The sequence below is a fragment of the Haematobia irritans genome, chromosome 3 (genome assembly GCF_050003625.1).
Source record: "Haematobia irritans isolate KBUSLIRL chromosome 3, ASM5000362v1, whole genome shotgun sequence".
Classification (NCBI taxonomy): Eukaryota; Metazoa; Arthropoda; class Insecta; order Diptera; family Muscidae; genus Haematobia; species Haematobia irritans.
The window spans coordinates 85,898,524-85,918,269 of NC_134399.1; the positions used below are offsets into that span (position 1 = coordinate 85,898,524).

The 19,746-nt window shown below is 35.6% G+C and overlaps 1 protein-coding gene across 1 annotated transcript; it reads right to left on the reverse strand.

The window, feature by feature from the left end:
• Positions 1 to 7,915: 7,915 nt before the first annotated feature.
• Positions 7,916 to 19,453, reverse strand: LOC142230593 (uncharacterized). Its single transcript, XM_075301231.1, has 3 exons — positions 19,349 to 19,453; positions 11,865 to 12,661; positions 7,916 to 8,768 (listed from the first exon to the last, which is right to left on the reverse strand). The coding sequence occupies exons 2-3, from the start codon at positions 12,632 to 12,634 to the stop codon at positions 8,135 to 8,137; spliced, it is 1,404 nt and encodes a 467-aa protein (XP_075157346.1). The 5' UTR covers positions 12,635 to 12,661; positions 19,349 to 19,453; the 3' UTR covers positions 7,916 to 8,134.
• Between the last annotated feature and the right edge of the window lie 293 nt (positions 19,454 to 19,746).

Below are 19,746 nucleotides of genomic sequence, written 5' to 3' on the forward strand. Positions count from 1 at the left end.
CAAAGCCGACTACAAGCAGCTTCCGGGACAGGAGTTTTATACGGCAAAAGGAAGGGGAAAGGTAGCAGATATTTTCAAGCACATAAAACTGTCAAAGTTCGCAAAGAAATATCTGGTTTGGCAAGCCATCTGTACCTGTGGCTTGAAAGGCAGCATTTTCATAGCTTCCGGGACTGTCAACCAAGAAATTTACGTGAAAGAGTGTTTGAATAAACGTCTGCTGCCTTTCCTGAAGAAACACGGTTGTTCCGTACTGTTTTGGCCGGATTTGGCATCTTGCCATTATGGTAAAAAGGCCATGGAGTGGTACGCCGCCAACAACGAGCAGGTGGTTCCCAAGGACAAGATCCCTCCCAACACGCCAGAGCTCCGCCCAATTGAGAAATACTGGGCTATTGTCAAGCGGAACCTAAAGAAGACCAAAAAAACTGCTAAGGACGAGCAGCAGTTCAAGGCAAACTGGCTTTCTGCGGCGAAGAAGTTGGACAAAGTGGCTGTACAAAATCTGATGGCAGGTGTCAAGCGTGAGGCCCGGCAATTCGGATTTGGAAAAGCGAAAGCCTAACGGAATATTTTTCCTGAATTTTATATTGATTGAACTTGACAAATAAATTTAATTTGATTTTTTAAATAAACGATTTCACCGATTTACACGCGTTTTCCCAAATTTTGACCGTATCATTCGCTTTTTTTAAGCATTTTTTTTTCATGTACTATCACAGTCAGTTAAAATTAAGGTTTTAACGACAACTTAAATTTTAATGTTCAGACGCAAATTCGTGTAGAAGTTACGCTATGTTTCATTAAAATAAAGTGTTAAAAACATCTCCTATTTTTATATGTTTTTAGCTTTATAGCCAAGATCATCAAATTTAAAGATGATTTCATTAATTTTGAAGATAGGATGGGGGGTATATTAACTTTGTCATTCCGTTTGTAACACATCGAAATATTGCTCTAAGACCCCATACAGTATATATTATGGGTCGTGGTGAAATTCTGAGTCGATTTGAGCATGTCCGTCCGTCCGTCTGTTGAAATCACGCTAACTTCCGAACGAAACAAGCTATCGAAGTGAAACTTGGCACAAGTAGTTGTTAGTGATGTAGGTCGGATGGTATTGAAAATGGGCCATATCGGACCACTTTTACTTGTAGATCCATATAAACCGACCCCCAGTGCAGAGCCTCTTGGAGGAGTAAAATTCATCCGATCCGGTTGAAATTTGGTAAGTGGTGTCAGTATATGGTCTCTAACAACCAAGCAAAAATTGGTCCATATAGGTCCATAATTATATAGACCCCATATAAACCGATCCCCAGATTTGAACTCCGGAGCCTCTTGGAAGAGTAAATTTAATCCGATCCGGTTAAAATTTGGTACGTGGTGTAAGTATATGATATCTAACAACCATGCAAAAATTGGTCCATATCGGTTCATAATTATATATAGCCCCCATATAAATCGATCCCGATTTAGCCTCAGGAACCTCTTGGAGGAGCAAAATTTATCCGATTCGGTTGAAATTTGGTACATTGCGCTAGTATATGGCCGCTAACAGCCATGCAAAAATTGGTCCATATCGGTCTATAGTTATATATAGCCAATGACCAATCACACAAAAATTGGCCCATATCGCCAAAACTAATCTACCAAAATTTTATTTCTATAGAAAATTTTGTCAAAATTTTATTTCTATAGAAAGTTTTGTCAAAATTTTACTTCTGTAGAAAATTTTGTCAAAATTTTATTACTATAGAAGGTTTTGTCTAAATATTATTTATAACTATAAGGAAAAAACAAATTCAATAAAAAGCTTAACGGCTTTTGGACAAGGAAAAAAACTTTATATCAAAGAAATACAACTTCTATGCTAAGGATAATTCGGATTCGAAACTTAAGGACATGAAATCATTGGCCTCACGACAACAGTTTTTCTCTTATGGGGGTTATATAATTATGGAACAATATAAACCAATGTTTGCATGGCATAACGTACCATATTTCAAGCTGATCGGATAAAATTTCCTCCTGCAAGAGGTGCCGAAAGCCAAATCTGGGGATCGGTTGATATAGGATTATTGACCGAAAATTGTTAGCAAATTGGTCCATATAATTTTTATATGGCTATTAAAGGTCATATACTAACATGAAGTACCAGATTTCAATGGGGTCGAATGAAATTTGTTTCTCTAAGAGACTCCGCAAGCCAAAGTCGATAGCGTGTTTCATTCGGAAGTTAGCTTGATTTCAGCAGACGGACGAAAGTACATCGCTATACCGACTCAGAAGTTCACCACGACCTAAAATACATATAATTTATGGAGTCTTAGACCATTATTTCGATGTGTTACAAACGGAATGGCAAATTTAATATACTCCTCATCCTATGGTGGAGGGTATAAAAATAAAAAATTAAACAGATAATACAACAAAATATAGATGTTAATTTGTTACGTCTCAAAATTGAACATTCCACAAAGCAGACACCTCCCTAAAGTTGTAGGTTTTCGCCAGTCGTTGATATAGTGGACTCCTCCAAAATAGGGGAAAAATTGTGGGGACCGTGGGTGTCCACATATGAGAGGTTCCACTGTATATTATTTTAATGTGTTATCACAATTAACTGAATTATGTAAAAAAGCTTGAAATAAATTTATTTATTTATTTCAATCTTACAGAAATATGGAGTATGTATACTTAAATCTAAAATAGTATTTCAAAAAGAGGTTTTTCTTAAAAAGGAATCGGCGCATAGAAAATTCCAATTGATTGCAAACTCTGTTACTTAGTGATAAACATCGAGTTAGAACTTCATTCAAACCGTAATTATATCTGTGGATTTGTTAATTACAATATACAATAGACTCCTCAGCAGAGATGGTCTGTATCAAACTTTTTTAGGTTTGCGACTGTCGCAAAGTTGTAAACGTCACATACGCGTCTTAAATGTAGAAAAAGTAGCAAATGTCGCAAACTCAAAATACTTCAGTCCCTTCAGTTTGGCAGCGAATGATATCTAAGATGATAATATAGAAGTTTCAATTCTCAGGAATGTTCATAAAATTATTAACAAGTCTAAAAAACTTGAGAATATAGTTATTTCTTTTGGAGACTCCAAGCCAAAATTACTATGAAATAATCGATGGTGCAGTAAACGTCGTGGTCGGTACTCACTCATAATTAACCTTTCACAAATTTCTGCAGAAACTGGAATGAAGGAAAACTACTTTAGTGAATTGGTGTTTAAAGAGAACTGTATAACCCAGCAAAAACTCCCATTACCCGGTAATCTTGTAAGTAAGCCTGTTTAAAAATTAATAACCACTCATTGATTGGCATCGCTCCGGATTACATTTACATACTCATGTCCTAGGAGGAAAGAAATTCTCCCCAGGCATACCTTTGGCCATGAAGAAACTAGTGCTTTTAAAGCATATAATCACCGAATATGTAATCACTTATTCGTAGATATACCAAAAATTGCAAAATAGTCACTTATTGTCTCAGGCAACCAAAGCTCGAAAATATTGAGCCGATTGGATCAAAATATGACGAGTAATGCTGTAATATGAACATTACTTGAGTAGAAACGAATATTGTAGAAAAAAAAATTAACAAGTATATACGGCCGTAAGTTCGGCCAGGCCGAATCTTTTGTACCCTCCACCATGGATTGCGTAGAAACTTCTACTGAAGACTGTCATCCACAATCGAATTACTTGGGTTGCGATAACACTTGCCGATGGCAAGGTATCTTAAAACTTCCTAACACCGTAATATATACCACATAGTCCATATGTGGTACATATTAAACTAAACAAGTATAAACGGCCGTAAGTTCCGCCAGGCCGAATCTTATGTACCCTCCACCATGGATTGCGTAGAAACTTCTACGAAAGACTGTCATCCACACATTTCAACTCACATGGTTGTTATATCATATACTACAACCACGTACCAAATTTCAACCAGATCGGATGAATTTTGCTTCTCCAAAAGGCACCGGAGGTCAAATCTGGGGATCGGTTTATATGGGAGCTATATATTATTATGGACTGATAGGAACCAATTCGTGCATGGTTGTTGGATACCCTACACTAACATCACGTACCAAATTTCAACTGAATCAGATGAATTTTGGTCTTCCAAGAGGCTCCGGAGGTCAAATCTGGTGATAGGTTTATATGGGGGCTATATATAATTATGGACCGATATCGACCACTATTTGCACGGGTGTTTGAGGCCATATATTAACATCACGTACCAAATTTCAACTGAATCAGATGAATTTTGGTCTTCCAAGAGGCTCCGGAGGTCAAATCTGGTGATCGGTTTATATGGGGGCTATATATAATTATGGACCGATATGGACCAATTTTTGCATGGTTATTATCGGCCTTATACTAACACCACGTTCCAAATTTCAGCCGGATCGGATGAAATTTGCTTCTCTTAGAGACTCCGCAAGCCAAATCGGGGGATCGGTTTATATGGGGGCTATATATAATTATGGACCGATATGGACCCATTTTTGCATGGTTGTTAGAGACCATATACTAACACTATGTACCAAATTTCAGCCGGATCGGATGAAAATTGTTGCTCTTAGAGGCTCTGCAAGCCAAATCGGGGGATTGGTTTATATGGGGGCTATATATATTTATGGACCGATGTGGACCAATTTTTGAATGGTTGTTAGAGATCATATACTAACATCATGTACCAAATTTCAGCCGGATCGGATGAAATTTGCTTCTCTTAGAGGCCTCGCAAGCCAATTTTGGGGGCCCGTTTATATGGGGGCTACACGTAAAAGTGGACCGATATCGCCCATTTGCAATACCATTCGACCTACATCAATAACAACTACTTGTGCCAAGTTTCAAGTCGATAGCTTGTTTCGTTCGGAAGTTAGCGTGATTTCAACAGACGGACGGACGGACATGCTCAGATCGACTCAGAATTTCACCACGACCCAGAATATATATACTTAATGGGGTCTTAGAGCAATATTTCGATGTGTTACAAACGGAATGACAAAGTTAATATACCTTCCTATGGTGGAGGGTATAACAAATCATCTAAATAAGATTACACGCAAATTAATTTTCACTTTAAATAGAAATAAATGTTGTTTAAGGGAGTTGGTTTCGTGAATAACATTATGTTCGAAATCTACTAAAAGTGGATTTTATAAGGCAAATGACAGTTGAAATCTCGTGTCGATTTTGAAAGTATAATGTGAATGAGGTATAATAAAGCATTTATTTAAAACATAATATGTTTATGTCATTAATTTAAAACACAATTATTATGAAATATTCGGGAAGAATATTCCTTAACGGAAAAATCTTCAGAATTACCGTTACATAACATATTCTTTTCGAGTTATTTTTTAAGTAAATGTTCAATTATGTGAATAATAATACCTAATGGTACCATCATTTGTTCTATTTTATTAAGTCATTAACAGCTAAATGCATTACATTTTGAGAATATCAATTTGAAAATTACCCAGAAGTATTTATTATTGTAATTACATGTTATTCATTATAACTCACCGCAATGTAATGCAATGTGTAATGACAGTTTTACTCCTGGTAATGTAAATTGTAATGAGATGTGGTTACCTAGTTTTTGCTGAGAAAATTACTTTTGACTTATTAGAGCCAATTTCCATACTAATTAAATTTTTTCAAAATTGTAGCTAGCCATTCGCTGATGCAACTAAAGCTTGGACGGACATTGTGGACCACGCAAACCAAGAATAGTTTGAATGTGAATGAGAATGTAAAACTAGTAGAGTTTTATATAAATACAATATATTTTTTATCGGGGAGCCTAACTAAGTTGAATTAAAAAAACAAAAAAAAAAAACAAGTATATACGGCCGTAAGTTCGGCCAGGCCGAATCTTATGTACCCTCCACCATGGATTGCGTAGAAACTTTTACGAAAAACTGTCATCCACAATTACTTGGGTTGCGGTAATATATGCTGATGGCGAGGTATCTTAAAACTTCTTAACACCACCTTCTCAATACGTATATAATTTAGTTAAAAAAATTTTTTTATAGAAATAAAATTTGGACAAAATTTTCTATAGAAATAAAATTTTTGACATAATTTTCTATAGAAATACAATGTTGACAAAATTTTGTATAGTAATAACATTTTGACAAAATATTCTTTAGAAATAAAATTTTGGTAAATTATTTTTGGGGATCGGCTATATATACCTATAAACCGATATGGACCAATTTTTGCATGGTTGTTAGCGGCCAATGTACCAAATTTCAACCGGATCGGATGAATTTTGCTAATCCAAGAGCTGCGGAGGTCAAATCTGGGGATCAGTTTATATGGGGGTTATATATAATTATGGATCGATGTAGACTAATTTTTGCATGGTTGTTAGAGACCATATACTAACACCATGTACCAAATTTCAGCCGATTCGGATGAAATTTGCGTCTCTTAGAGGCTCCGCAATCCAAATCCGGGGTCGGTTTATATGGGGGCTAAATATAACTATGGACCGATGTGGACCAATTTATTCAAGGTTGTTGGAGACGATATATTAACACCATGTACCAAATTTCAGCCGGATCGGATTAAAGTTGCTTCTCTTAGAGGCTCCGCAATCCAAATCTGGGGATTGGTTTATATGGGTCCTATATATAATTATAGACCGATGTTGACCAATTTTTGCATGGTTGTAAGAGACCATATACTAACACCGTGTACCAAATTTTAACCGGATCGGATTAATTTTGCTCCTCCGAGGTCAAATCTGGGGATCGGTTTATATGGGTCCTATATATAATTATAGACCGATGTTGACCAATTTTTGCATGGTTGTAAGAGACCATATACTAACACCGTGTACCAAATTTCAACCGGATCGGATTAATTTTGCTCCTCCGAGGTCAAATCTGGGGATCGGTTTATATGGGGGCTATATATAATTATGAACTGATGGGGACCAATTTTTGCATGGTTGTAAGAGATCATATACTAACACCATGTACCACATTTCAGCCGGATCGGATGAAATTTGCTTCTCTTAGTGGATCCGCAAGCCAAATTTCGGGGTCCATTTATATGGGGGCTATACGTAAAAGTTTACCGATATTGCCCATTTGCTATACCATCCGACCTACATCAATAACAACTACTTGAGCCAAGTTTCAAGTCAATAGCTTGTTTTGTTCGGAAGTTAGCGTGATTTCAACAGACGGATGGACGGACATGCTCAGATCTACTCAGCATTTGGCCACGACCCAGAATATGTACTTTATGGGGTCTTAGAGCAATATTTCGATGTGTTACAAACGGAATGACAAAGTTAATATACCCCCATCCTATGGTGGAGGGTATAAAAAGTAAAACTTACCCTTTTAGAAATATGAAAAAAGCGAGTTGTAATAAATTGAATCAAAAGAACTTCCTGAGTAGTTAAAATAATGGACATCTTTGGGGGAAAATTTTTGGAAGTGCTTTTAAAGTTGTGCCGTTAGAAGAAATTCCAAATTTATTTGCTGAGTAGACATGTTATCATACTCATATAAACACCTAAGAGCAAATTTGGAAAATATCTTTTGGACTCTTTCAATACGAACCCTATGAATTTTATAGCATTGGTCCCAAACAATATCACAATATTCCAATTGTGATTCAACAAAAGCAAAATATAAAACTTTAACCCCCATTTTCATTAAGCTCCGTTAGTGCTACCTTAGCTAACGAACTTTTAAAACGTGGGTTGTGTATATCTGTCATCTTGCGTATATATTCCATATGCTAGTTAGAAACTTAACTGTTGAAAAATTGTCCGTTAAAGTGAAAGTCTTGAGTCTACGTATTCTCCATGATCCTTCATGAATCGTCGGTAATAAACAACAGTGTCAATGTGTATATATAAGTAATGTATTGTTTAGATTAACATATTTATTAAAATAATGGAAAGAGCATGAATTAATGAGAAACTAACTAAAAACATGAAATAAAATTTAACACTAATTTGAGTAAATGGTTTTGATCTCTCCATGCTTAATATTTGGTAGAAGGCATCTTACAACTATAGCTAGCAGATCTTCAGCTAATTCCAATAGCGATATTGAAACAACTGGCTATTGTCGTCCACTATTTCCTGGCTTTGGCGTCACGCGATCCTTTTTGTCTCGCTTCATATAATCAAAGGATTCTCCATTCATATTGGCATTATTTGTCGATGTTGTTGATGCGGACGTTTTCTCCAATTTATATGCATTGGTCAAAGGTTTGGATTGAGTATTGACACCATCATAACGATCTCGTTTATACGAATTACCATAATCATAGGGAGTTCTTACAATTTCTGGTAAATGAGCATAGTAGACAATACGTTTATTAGGACGTACATAGTCCAGAGGATACTTGGTAGGATAGTCTAAAGGATACTTGGTGGGATAGTCCAATGGGTATTTCGTTGGATAATCCAAAGGATATTTTGTATGATAATCTGCAGGATATTTAGAGGATAATGGATAATGATCGGAGTATGTAATGGGTGCATATCCTGACTTCTCGTACACTTCATTATTGTAAACGGGTAGGTAATCACGTGGCTCAGGTATATCATAACGGCGATCGGGATAATTATAGTATGGTTCTGGATATTGGGGCATGCGTGGACTGTAGCTATCATAAGGGTCATGATGGCGGCGGTACAAGAAATGATCTTCATAGTTATAGGGATCATAGCGGGAGTACTGTTCATCGAATCTAGAAATATCAATAGAAAATGATATCCGTTAATATGTTTAATGTGTAAGGAGAGTTTAATATGTAATAGATTTAAAATCGTTGCAATTTTTCCTTGAACGCGATATCATTAACTACTTTAGCTATTGTGATTTTATTTTACCAACTTTTATAAGCTCTTTTAAATAGGTCTAAATTAAACAGACAAATCAAAATCTATCCGCCAGAAATATTAATTATAGACCCCTATTTTAGATTAAAAGACGTCTTTAAAATAAAGTATTGAAAAATATTTCCTATTTGTGAACTCGTTTTTTTGCTTTGTAGTAAAGAAAGGAAAAGTCCACATATCATGTTTAAGATTTGAGACGCAGTTGAGACGTGGACTATCAAAAATATTGATGAGAAGAGACTTGAATCCTTCGAAATATGGGTGTATCGAAGAATTTTGAAGATTTGTTGGACAGATCTTTTAACAAACCTGGAAGTTTTAAAAAGAATGGGATTGGAAAGACAATTGCCACGAAATGTTAAAACTCCAAAAATAACGAACTCGTACCTCTTGAGAAATAACAAATACAAAATTCTACAGAAGGGACAAAAAGAAAGACAACAAGGAAAAGACAGGAGAGAAGTAAACTGACTGAAAGCATCCAAGAATGGAGCTGCAAGAAATCGTGAGCTGTTTATGAAACGAAATTATTAACATATTTATGATCGCTTATATCCGGATAACGGATTTGCAAATAAAGAAGAAGAAAGTCATGTTGACCTTAGCCACACAAAATTGTCTTTCATGTAAAGATACCAATATTTAAGTTGAATCACCTAACTATAAGGAAAACACGACTTCATTGACAAATGTATCGACTTTGGACAAGGAAAAAACTTTATATCAGAGAAAGGCATCTTCTCTGTTTAGCGAAAGTCACATTCGTATTTAACGGACATGAAATTTTTGGCCTCACGACATTAATTTTTTCATTGTACTATGGCTTGTACAGATTCCCTTAATGACACATTGTCATGAAACATATTGACCAACAAATTGGATGCAACTACAGTAATAAGGTTATACAAGAAATTGGAAATAGTGATGGCCATCGGTGTACACAGACTCATAGTAGGTTAGAGTGGCAGCCCGATTTCAGGCGCACTTAGTCTATTCAGTCCATTGTGATACAGACTCATAGTAATAACAGTTACTTCGATTTCTAGGCCTTTGAGATAGCTACCAACACCTGTTTGTTGTGGGCTATTCTGAAGGACTGGAACTGATTAACGCCTAGAAAGCAAATATTACTTGAAGTTATTCAAGTTGAAATATTTCCAATATAAGATATGTCAAATTGGCCGAGATATAATGTCCAAAAAAATATTGACATAAAATATGTGAAAGGTGCTATAGACTGCTGCAGATTACTTTCCCAGATTGCAAGCGACAGGGTTCAGAGGAACATACAAATTGCCGATTGAATGAGTTGGGATGTACTGTACAGTTCGTTCCTCAAAATAATGCCAGATGTGCCTAACGTTGTTGATTAGACTTTGGCAAAACAGCTTTTCAACAAAAAATTTTAAACTCTTACTCCCTACAGTGAGGCGTGAGGCACCGCAGACCCCGGGGAATAAACGTTATATAAATTTCTACATCCAAATTGGATGGACAAGTTGGTTTCGGAATATATTCTAAATACCTGGAACTTCGAATAGCGAAAAGATTACCTAATCAACACTACAATGTTTTTCAGGAAATATTAGCAATAAGAGATGTGACAAATTGGTTGAGAAGTAATGTTCCCATAAATGTTGCCATCATTATATATATACTCTGACTGTCAACCTGCAATAAAATCCTTGGACTCTGTCGAAAACGGCCATCGACTGCCTCAAATCTTTCAATTAGATGGCTGAGCAGTACAATATTCACCTAATATGGGTGCCTGGCCATAGGAACATACCGGGGAACTGCGAAGCGGATGACTTGGTAAGGCTAGGAACTACCTTACATATTCCAGGGGAACTAGAATCTGTTGGTATGCCCCTGGCTCCCTGCAAGCTCATGCTGCGTGAGAAGGCTGATATGATAGCAAATGTTCGACGGGAGAATTGCAAGGGCTGTAACGACACCAAGCAAATATGGCCCCATTTAAACTTCAACCTCACACGAGATATGCTAGTGTTCTCGAGACGTCAGATATCACTCCTGATATCTGCTATAACGGGTCGCTGCCTGATAGGCGATTTTGCAAAAACTATTGGCGCGAAGTATAATGACTATTGTATGAGCTGTCATGATGCGGAGGAAAAGGAATCAATTAAACACCTCTTGTGTGAGTGTCCTGCATTTTGTGTAAAGCGAAAGCAACTTTTAGGAGCATATAGCTTCAGATTACTGGCGTATCTGGAAAACGTTAACTTAAGCAGTCTGCTAATGTTTTTGGAACAATCTGGTTGGTTCAACAAAGAAAAATAATCAAGAAGGTTCAGCTGTTAAAACTAGAAGTGCCCATATGTAATAGGTACTTTTAGTTAACATGGCATCACAATGGACTGGATAGTCTAAGTGAGCCTGAATCTTAATCGGGCTGCCACTTTAACCTAACCTAACCTAACGATAATTGTCTATTGGTGACCATAACAGCTACGTAGCCCAATGGATAGTGTGTTGGCTTACAAACTGTATGGTCCTCGGTTCGATTCTTTGTCCAGGCGAAAGGTAAATTTTTAAAAATTCATAAAATTTAATAGTTTCTTCAACATTATTTGTATTACAGAAAAAGGTGCCAAGTACTAAAAAATTCGTGGAGGTGAAAATTATGTGAGGGAATGAGCACAATACTCTTTCGGAAAAATTCTTCCAAGCATATTATTTTTTTGGGCTCAAATGCTTCCAAACATATAATATTTTCACAATAATCAAACATAATAATGTCTCGACCGCGCAATAATATATGTGCTCCTACAAAATAGGTTTGAAACATATGTTAGACAAACGATTTTTTGAGGTTGTACGGCTAACGTCATCTAAATGTTGGAACGAGGATTTTCTAATTGACCTGTTCTAAGGTAATCACTTTAATATTCAACCAACACATAAAAAACTCTCATACTCACCTATCATAACGCCTCAAATAAGGATCATATGAGCGCGATGGATAAATCTCATAGTTGTATGATGGCGCCAAAGCACTAAACTTTTGATCGTATTGGGTCTTTGGTAATGGTGGTGTTACCTTTACCACAGGTTCGGGCAAATCTTTGGCGTTAGGTTCATTATCCTTACGTGGCTGTGTAATAAAATTTACTCGAGCTTGCCTAGATCTAGCAGTATAACCATTTGAAGCATCGGCCATTGTATCATCATCATCTGAGGCAGGTGACATATGCATCGATTCTTTCCATGAAGGTGAAATATGTCTTTGCGCATAATAATCATAATCAGGATCCATAATTTGTTTCTCTGCCTTTGGTAATGCTTGAGCCTCATCCTGTTGCATTCTTGCTTCGGGCTTCAACTCGTCTTCTGGTTTCATATGTTTTTTGGATTGCGGCGGAGGATTATGCAGCTCAATCCTATCACTTTCCACGTTGTGTATAACACTTTCTTGTATTTGTTTATTGGGACCATTTTTGTTCAAAAAACCTTTGGCTTGATCATACTCCAGTGTGGATCGTCTATTGCGTATGGCTTTATTAATGCCCGTTAACATACTGCGTGCTTCATAATAGTTGGCATCGGTGCCATAGTACTCTGGAGATTCATCAAATTCATAACCTTCAAGAATTTCAACATCTTCTGGTATTTGTAGAGTAACAATGTTTTGCAGCAAACATAAAAACACCACAATGAGCATTGACCTTAGTCGATTTAGGCAGCAAATCATTTTGACGGCCTTTGCATATGTGTTGACCTACAAATAAAAAAAATAAAGTTGTGATAAGACAAAGATTGTATATCGCATTTTCGTTTTTGTTTTGTTTAGATTTCACCGATGCTCTATGTGGTCAAAGTATAATGCTTGGTAATGAGTCTAACCAAAATATCAGGATAAGACTTATATATATATATATATATATATATATATATATATATATATATATATATATATATATATATATATATATATATATATATATATATATATATATATATATATATATATATATATATATATATATATATATATATATATATATATATATATATATATATATATATATATATATATATATATATATATATATATATATATATATATATATATACCATACCAAAATACCATCCAAATCGGTTCAGATTTAGATATAGCTCTCATATATACGCAGCGCCCGATTTTGAAAAATTTGTCCCCACTAACTTTATTGTTGACCATAGTGACCTCATATATTAACCGATCTTAGTTATATAGATCCCATATATATACATCGCTCGATTTTCCCAAATTTTCCCAAATTTGGCCATAATACTCCTATTTATTATCCAATGCTACTCAAATTTTTATGTATTATCCGATCGTATTTAGACTCGACCATGCAAAAATTGGTCCACATTGGTTCCTAATTATATATAGCCTTCATATAAACCGATCACCAGATTTGACCTCCGGAGCCTCTTGGAAGACCAAAATTCAAAGCGACATCGGACTCGGTTGAAATTTGGTACGTGGTGTTAATATATGGCCTCAAACACCCATGCAAAAATTGGTAGAAATCGGTCAATAATTATATATAGGCCCCATATAAATCGATCCCCAGATTTGACCTCCGGAGCGCCTTGGAAGAGCAAAATTCATCCGATTCGGTTGAAATTTAGTACCTGATGTTAGTATATGGTATCCAACAACCATGCAGGAATTGGTTCATATCAGTCCATAATTATATATAGCCCCCATTTAAACCGATCCCCAGATTTGACCTCTGGTGCCTTTTGGAGAAGCAAAATTCATCCGATCTGGTTGAAATTTGGTACGTGGTGGTAGTATATGATATTTAACAACCATGCCAAAACTGGTCCATATCAGTCCATAATCATATATAGCCCCATATAAACCGATCCCAAGATTTGGTTTTGGAGCCTCTTGGAGGAGCAAATTTCATCCGAATCAGTTGAAATTTGTTACATTGTGCTAATATATGGCCGTTAACAACCATGCCTAACTAGGTCCATATCGGTCTATCGTTATAAAGGGTGATTCTTTTGAGGTTAGGATTTTCATGCATTAGTATTTGACAGATCACGTGGAATTTCAGACATGGTGTCAAAGAGAAAGATGCTCAGTATGCTTTGACATTTCATCATGAATAGCCGAACGATCTGCCACAACGTCGAATTTTCAGTGAATGGGCCCTAGAAAAGTTGGCAGAAAATCCGCTTTTTTATCGACAAATTTTGTTCAGCGATGAGGCTCATTTCTGGTTGAATGGCTACGTAAATAAGCAAAATTGCCGTATTTGGAGTGAAGAGCAACCAGAAGCCGTTCAAGAACTGCCCATGCATCCCGAAAAATGCACTGTTTGGTGTGGTTTGTACGCTGGTGGAATCATTGGACCGTATTTTTTCAAAGATGCTGTTGGACGCAACGTTACGGTGAATGGCGATCGCTATCGTTCGATGCTAACAAACTTTTTGTTGCCAAAAATGGAAGAACGGAACTTGGTTGACATGTGGTTTCAACAAGATGGCGCTACATGCCACACAGCTCGCGATTCTATGGCCATTTTGAGGGAAAACTTCGGAGAACAATTCATCTCAAGAAATGGACCGGTAAGTTGGCCACCAAGATCATGCGATTTGACGCCTTTAGACTATTTTTTGTGGGGCTACGTCAAGTCTAAAGTCTACAGAAATAAGCCAGCAACTATTCCAGCTTTGGAAGACAACATTTCCGAAGAAATTCGGGCTATTCCGGCCGAAATGCTCGAAAAAGTTGCCCAAAATTGGACTTTCCGAATGGACCACCTAAGACGCAGCCGCGGTCAACATTTAAATGAAATTATCTTCAAAAAGTAAATGTCATGGACCAATCTAACGTTTCAAATAAAGAACCGATGAGATTTTGCAAATTTTATGCGTTTTTTTTAAAAAAAAAGTTATCAAGCTCTTAACAAATCTCCCTTTATATAGCCCTCAGATAAATCGATCCCCACTCACACAAAAATTGGTCCATATCAAGTTCATAATTGTATATAGCCCCCATATAAGCGACCCCCATATTTCAATTCTGGCTCTCTACCACGTATGGACTAACTCACAATTTAGAAAACGATGTTAAGAAGTTTTACGATACCACAACCCAAGTAATTCGATTGTGGATGACAGTCTTTCGTAGAAGTGTCTACGCAATCCACGGTGGAGGGTACATAAGATTCGGCCTGGCCGAACTTACGGCCGTATATACTTGTTATACCCTCCATCATAGGATGGGGGTATATTAACTTTGTCATTCCGTTTGTAACACATCGAAATATTGCTCTAAGACCCCCTAAAGTATATATATTCTGGGTCGTGGTGAAATTCTGAGTCGATCTAAGCATGCCCGTCCGTCCGTCCGTCTGTCTGTTGAAATCACGCTAACTTCCGAACGAAACAAGCTATCGACTTGCAACTTGGTACAAGTAGTTGCTATCGACGTAGGTCGGATGGTATTGAAAATGGACCATATCGGTCCACTTTTACGTATAGCCCCCATATAAAGGGACCCTCAGATTTGGCTTGTGGACCCTCTAACAGAAGCATATTTCATCCGATCCGGCTGAAATTTGGTATATGGTGTTGGTATATAGTCTCTCACAACCATGCAAAAATTGGTCCACATCGGTCCATAATTATATATAGCCCCCATATAAACCGATCCCCAGATTTGGCTTGCGGAGCCTAAAAGAGAAGCAAATTTCATCCGATCCGGCTGAAATTTGGTACATGGTGTTGGTATATGGTCTCTAACAACCATGGACTAATTTGTCCATATCGGTCCTTAATTATATATAGCCCCCATATAAACCGATCCCCAGATTTGGCTTGTGGAGCCTCTAAGAGAAGCATATTTCATCCGATCCGGCTGAAATTTGGTACATGGTGTTGGTATATGGTCTCTAACAACCATGCCAAAATTGGTCCACATCGGTCCATAATTATATATAGCCCCCATATAAACCGATCCCCAGATTTGGCTTGCGGAGCCTCAAAGAGAAGTAAATTTCATCCGATCCGGCTGAAATTTGGTACATGATGTTGGTATATGGTCTCTAACAACCATGCAAAAATTGGTCCACATCGGTCCATATTTATATATAGACCCCATATAAACCGATCTCCAGATTTGGCTTGCAAAGCCTCAAAGAGGAGCAAATTGCATCCGATCCGGCTGAAATTTGGTACATGGTATTGGTATATGGTCTCTAATAACCGTGCAAAAATAGGCCCACATCGGTCCATAATTATGTATAGCGCCCATATAAACCGATCCCCAGATTCGGGTTGCGGAGCTTCAAAGAGAAGCAAATTTCTTCCGATCCGCCTGAAATTTGGTACATGATATTGGTATATGGTCTCTAACAACCATGCAAAAATTGGTCCACATCCGTTCATAATTATATATAGCCCCCATATAAACCGATCCCCAGATTTGGCTTGCGAAGTCTCCAAGAGAAGCAAATTTCATCCAATCCGGTTGTAATTTGGAACATGGTGTTAGTATATGATCTTTAACAACCGTGCCAGAATTGGTTCATATCGGTCCATAATTATATATAGCCCCAATATAAAACATTCTCCAGATTTGACCTCCGGAGCCTCTTGGAGGAGCAAAATTCATCTGATCCGGTTCAAATTAGGCACGTGGTGTTAGTATATGCACGGATGAAAAAGACTGGTTTTCATATGTTTGGCTATAAACATTATATGTTTGGAACACAAATTTTTAAACACAATATTTTTGAGTGCAAGCATATAATGTTCATAAACTAGCATAACATGTTTGGGACATATATGTTAATATGTTAGAACATATTATGTTTGGGACATAAAATGTTTGTAAATATAATATGCTTGGATGCAAACATATATTAATTTAGAAATAGCCTATAAACATATATGTGTTTAGAAGCTTGGAGCGCTATTTAACAGGGAGCGATATTGAATTAAGTTGGTGGTTGTTGCTTGTTATTACAAAATTAACATTTTATTTTTCCTTGGGCAATTGATCAGCTACTTCTTTGATCCTTACAAACTGTGTGGTCCGCTGTTCGAATCCCCGTCCGGCAAAAGGTAAAATTAAAATAAAAAAAAATCATAAAATTGAATAATTTCTTCTACAATGTTTGTATTACAGAAAAAGGTGCTAAGAACTAAAAAATCTCGTGGAAGTGAGAAAGATGTGAGGGAATATACAATTAGGCAGAAACAAAATTTTGAGCATTCAGGTCGAAAACCTATGTTGTTAGCACCTATATTACCTGTTTATTTTCATAATTCATTATGATTGTAAATATATAAATAAACAAATAAAATTTTGAGCACAATATTGTTTGGGAGAATTTTTTTTAAGCATATAATATTTTTGGGTGCAAAATGCTTCCAAACATATTATATGGTCACATATTAACGTATTGTTTTTTTGAAGACAACATTATTGAATTTGGATGCAAAAATACAAAATGTTTGGAACTTAGACTACCCAAACATATATTGTTTAGACCAATATGCTTTCAAACATATTATATATTGGTAGAGATCAAACATATAAATGTTTGGGCAATACTCAAAAATGTATATGCTTGAAGCAAAATATGTTTGGGAGTATATGTTACAGAAGCGATTTTTTGTGAGGGTGTGGTCGCTAACAACCATACCAAAATTGGTCCAATCACACAAAAATTGGTCCATATCGGTTCATAATCATGGTTGCCACTAGAGCCAAAAATAATCTACCAAAATTTTATTTCTATAAAAAATTTTGTCAAAATTTTATTTCTATAGAAAATTTTGTCAAAATTTTATTTCTAGAGAAAATTTTGTTAAAATTTTATTCGTTTCATAATAAAATTTTCATCATTGTCAAAATTTTATTTCTATAGAAAATTTTATCAAAATTTTATTTCTATAGAAAATTTTGTTCAAATTTTATTCGGTTCATAATCATGGTTGCCACTCGAACCAAAAATAACCTACCAAGATTTTATTTCTATAGAAAATTTTGTCAAAAGTTTATTTCTATAGAACATTTTGTGAAAATTTTATTTCTATAGAAAATTTTGTTAAAATTTTATTTCTGTAGAAAATGTTGTCAAAATTTTATGTCTACTTTGTCAAACTGAATTATATACGTATTGGATCGATCTTTTTTGATTTAATATATACCACGTATGGACTTACATACACTTTAGAATATGGTGTTAGGAGGTTTTAAGATACCTTGCCATCGGCAAGCGTTACCGCAATTTAAGTAATTCGATTGTGGATGGCAGTCTTTCGTAGAAGTTTCTACGCAATCCATGATTGAGGGTACATAAGCTTCGGCCTGGCCGAACTTACGGCCGTATATACTTGTTTTAATTTGCAAATGTGAAGAATCGACTTTGATTTTCTTGAAAATCGACTAATCGAACTCTGACTAAGTGTGCGATTTTCTTTTTAGCAAAAAATCGATTAGCCCGAAAAAAAGTTTTAGAATGTCCACCTTTTGTCCAAAGGCCAATGGATTCTAACCAAGATTCAATGAACCACCAATACGCTTTTTGGGGTGGTTAAAATTCATTCAGTGCTTCAGACACTTTGTGGCTCATCGTACAAAATCGAGTACGACTTTTTGATGGGAGAGTAGTTCACCATCAGTGGTTTCACAATGTGTGTATAATAGTTGGTTGCCAATCTAATTTCAAGTTTAATTTTTTTTCATCTTTAATTTCCTGGATTCTGATTCTGATTCTTTTCTACTTAAGATACAAAACTCTATAATATTTTCAATATCAAGGAATATTTAAAATATGCAATTTCACATGCAATATTCGATACATATAACCATATTTTAATTGTTTTCAAAATATTGAACTATTGGGAATTTCTTCACTTTAGCTATGAGTATCGTTTTTTATTTATACAATTTTATTTTTAGCGAACTTTACTTTGAATAACATTGTTCTAAATACTCTTTATGATGTAGAGTTCATACTAATAGTTTGAGTCGTTCACTTAAGATTTTAATATCCAACATCCGGGAAAGATTTTACTCCATTCATCGATTTTTGGTTCATAATCCTTAATGTAATTAGTAGAAACTATTTTAACATTGTTGTTTGGTCTGTGTTTTGTATTCTACTTAGTACATTTCAGTCAAATCATAATTCGTGAATTTTGCACATAGTAAAAATTCTCGATTAAAAATTACATAAAATTATTAATATCTCAACTGTATTTTTAAAATATTTTTTTATTTATTTTATCTGTTTTCTTCTCAACAAAATTATTTGGTGTAAACTGTACATTGTACTTTGTCATATTGCCGAATAATTTATTTTAATTGCCAACGGTTTTTATTTATTGACTAGTTCACTTATATCACATTTCACCTCTGTTCGGTAATTATCCTTATGAAACTCACCACTAAAACAAATGAGATGTTTATTTTTTATTTTAAAGTTTTACCACTTATTTCTTAATTTATTTATTCTCAATTTGTCGCGATTACACAACCGTTCCGAACGGATGTCGAAATTCAACTGTATTAAGTGAAATTTTTAAATTTTCTATCTAAACTTTGAAAATCGATGTTTAGATCGCTGCTAACGTCAAAGCTTTTGTTGATGGTGATTTTGGCTGCCGTTTAACTTGGTCGTTTTGGTAACACGATGATGAGATCAGAACAAAACAGGCAAAAAACAACATAAAATTGTATGAGTATGTTATGTCGTTTAATCAGTTAACAAACGATCTCACTGAAATGAAGAAAAATAAAATTAGAACCAATTCCAACCAAACCAACAAGCGACATTCATTCAT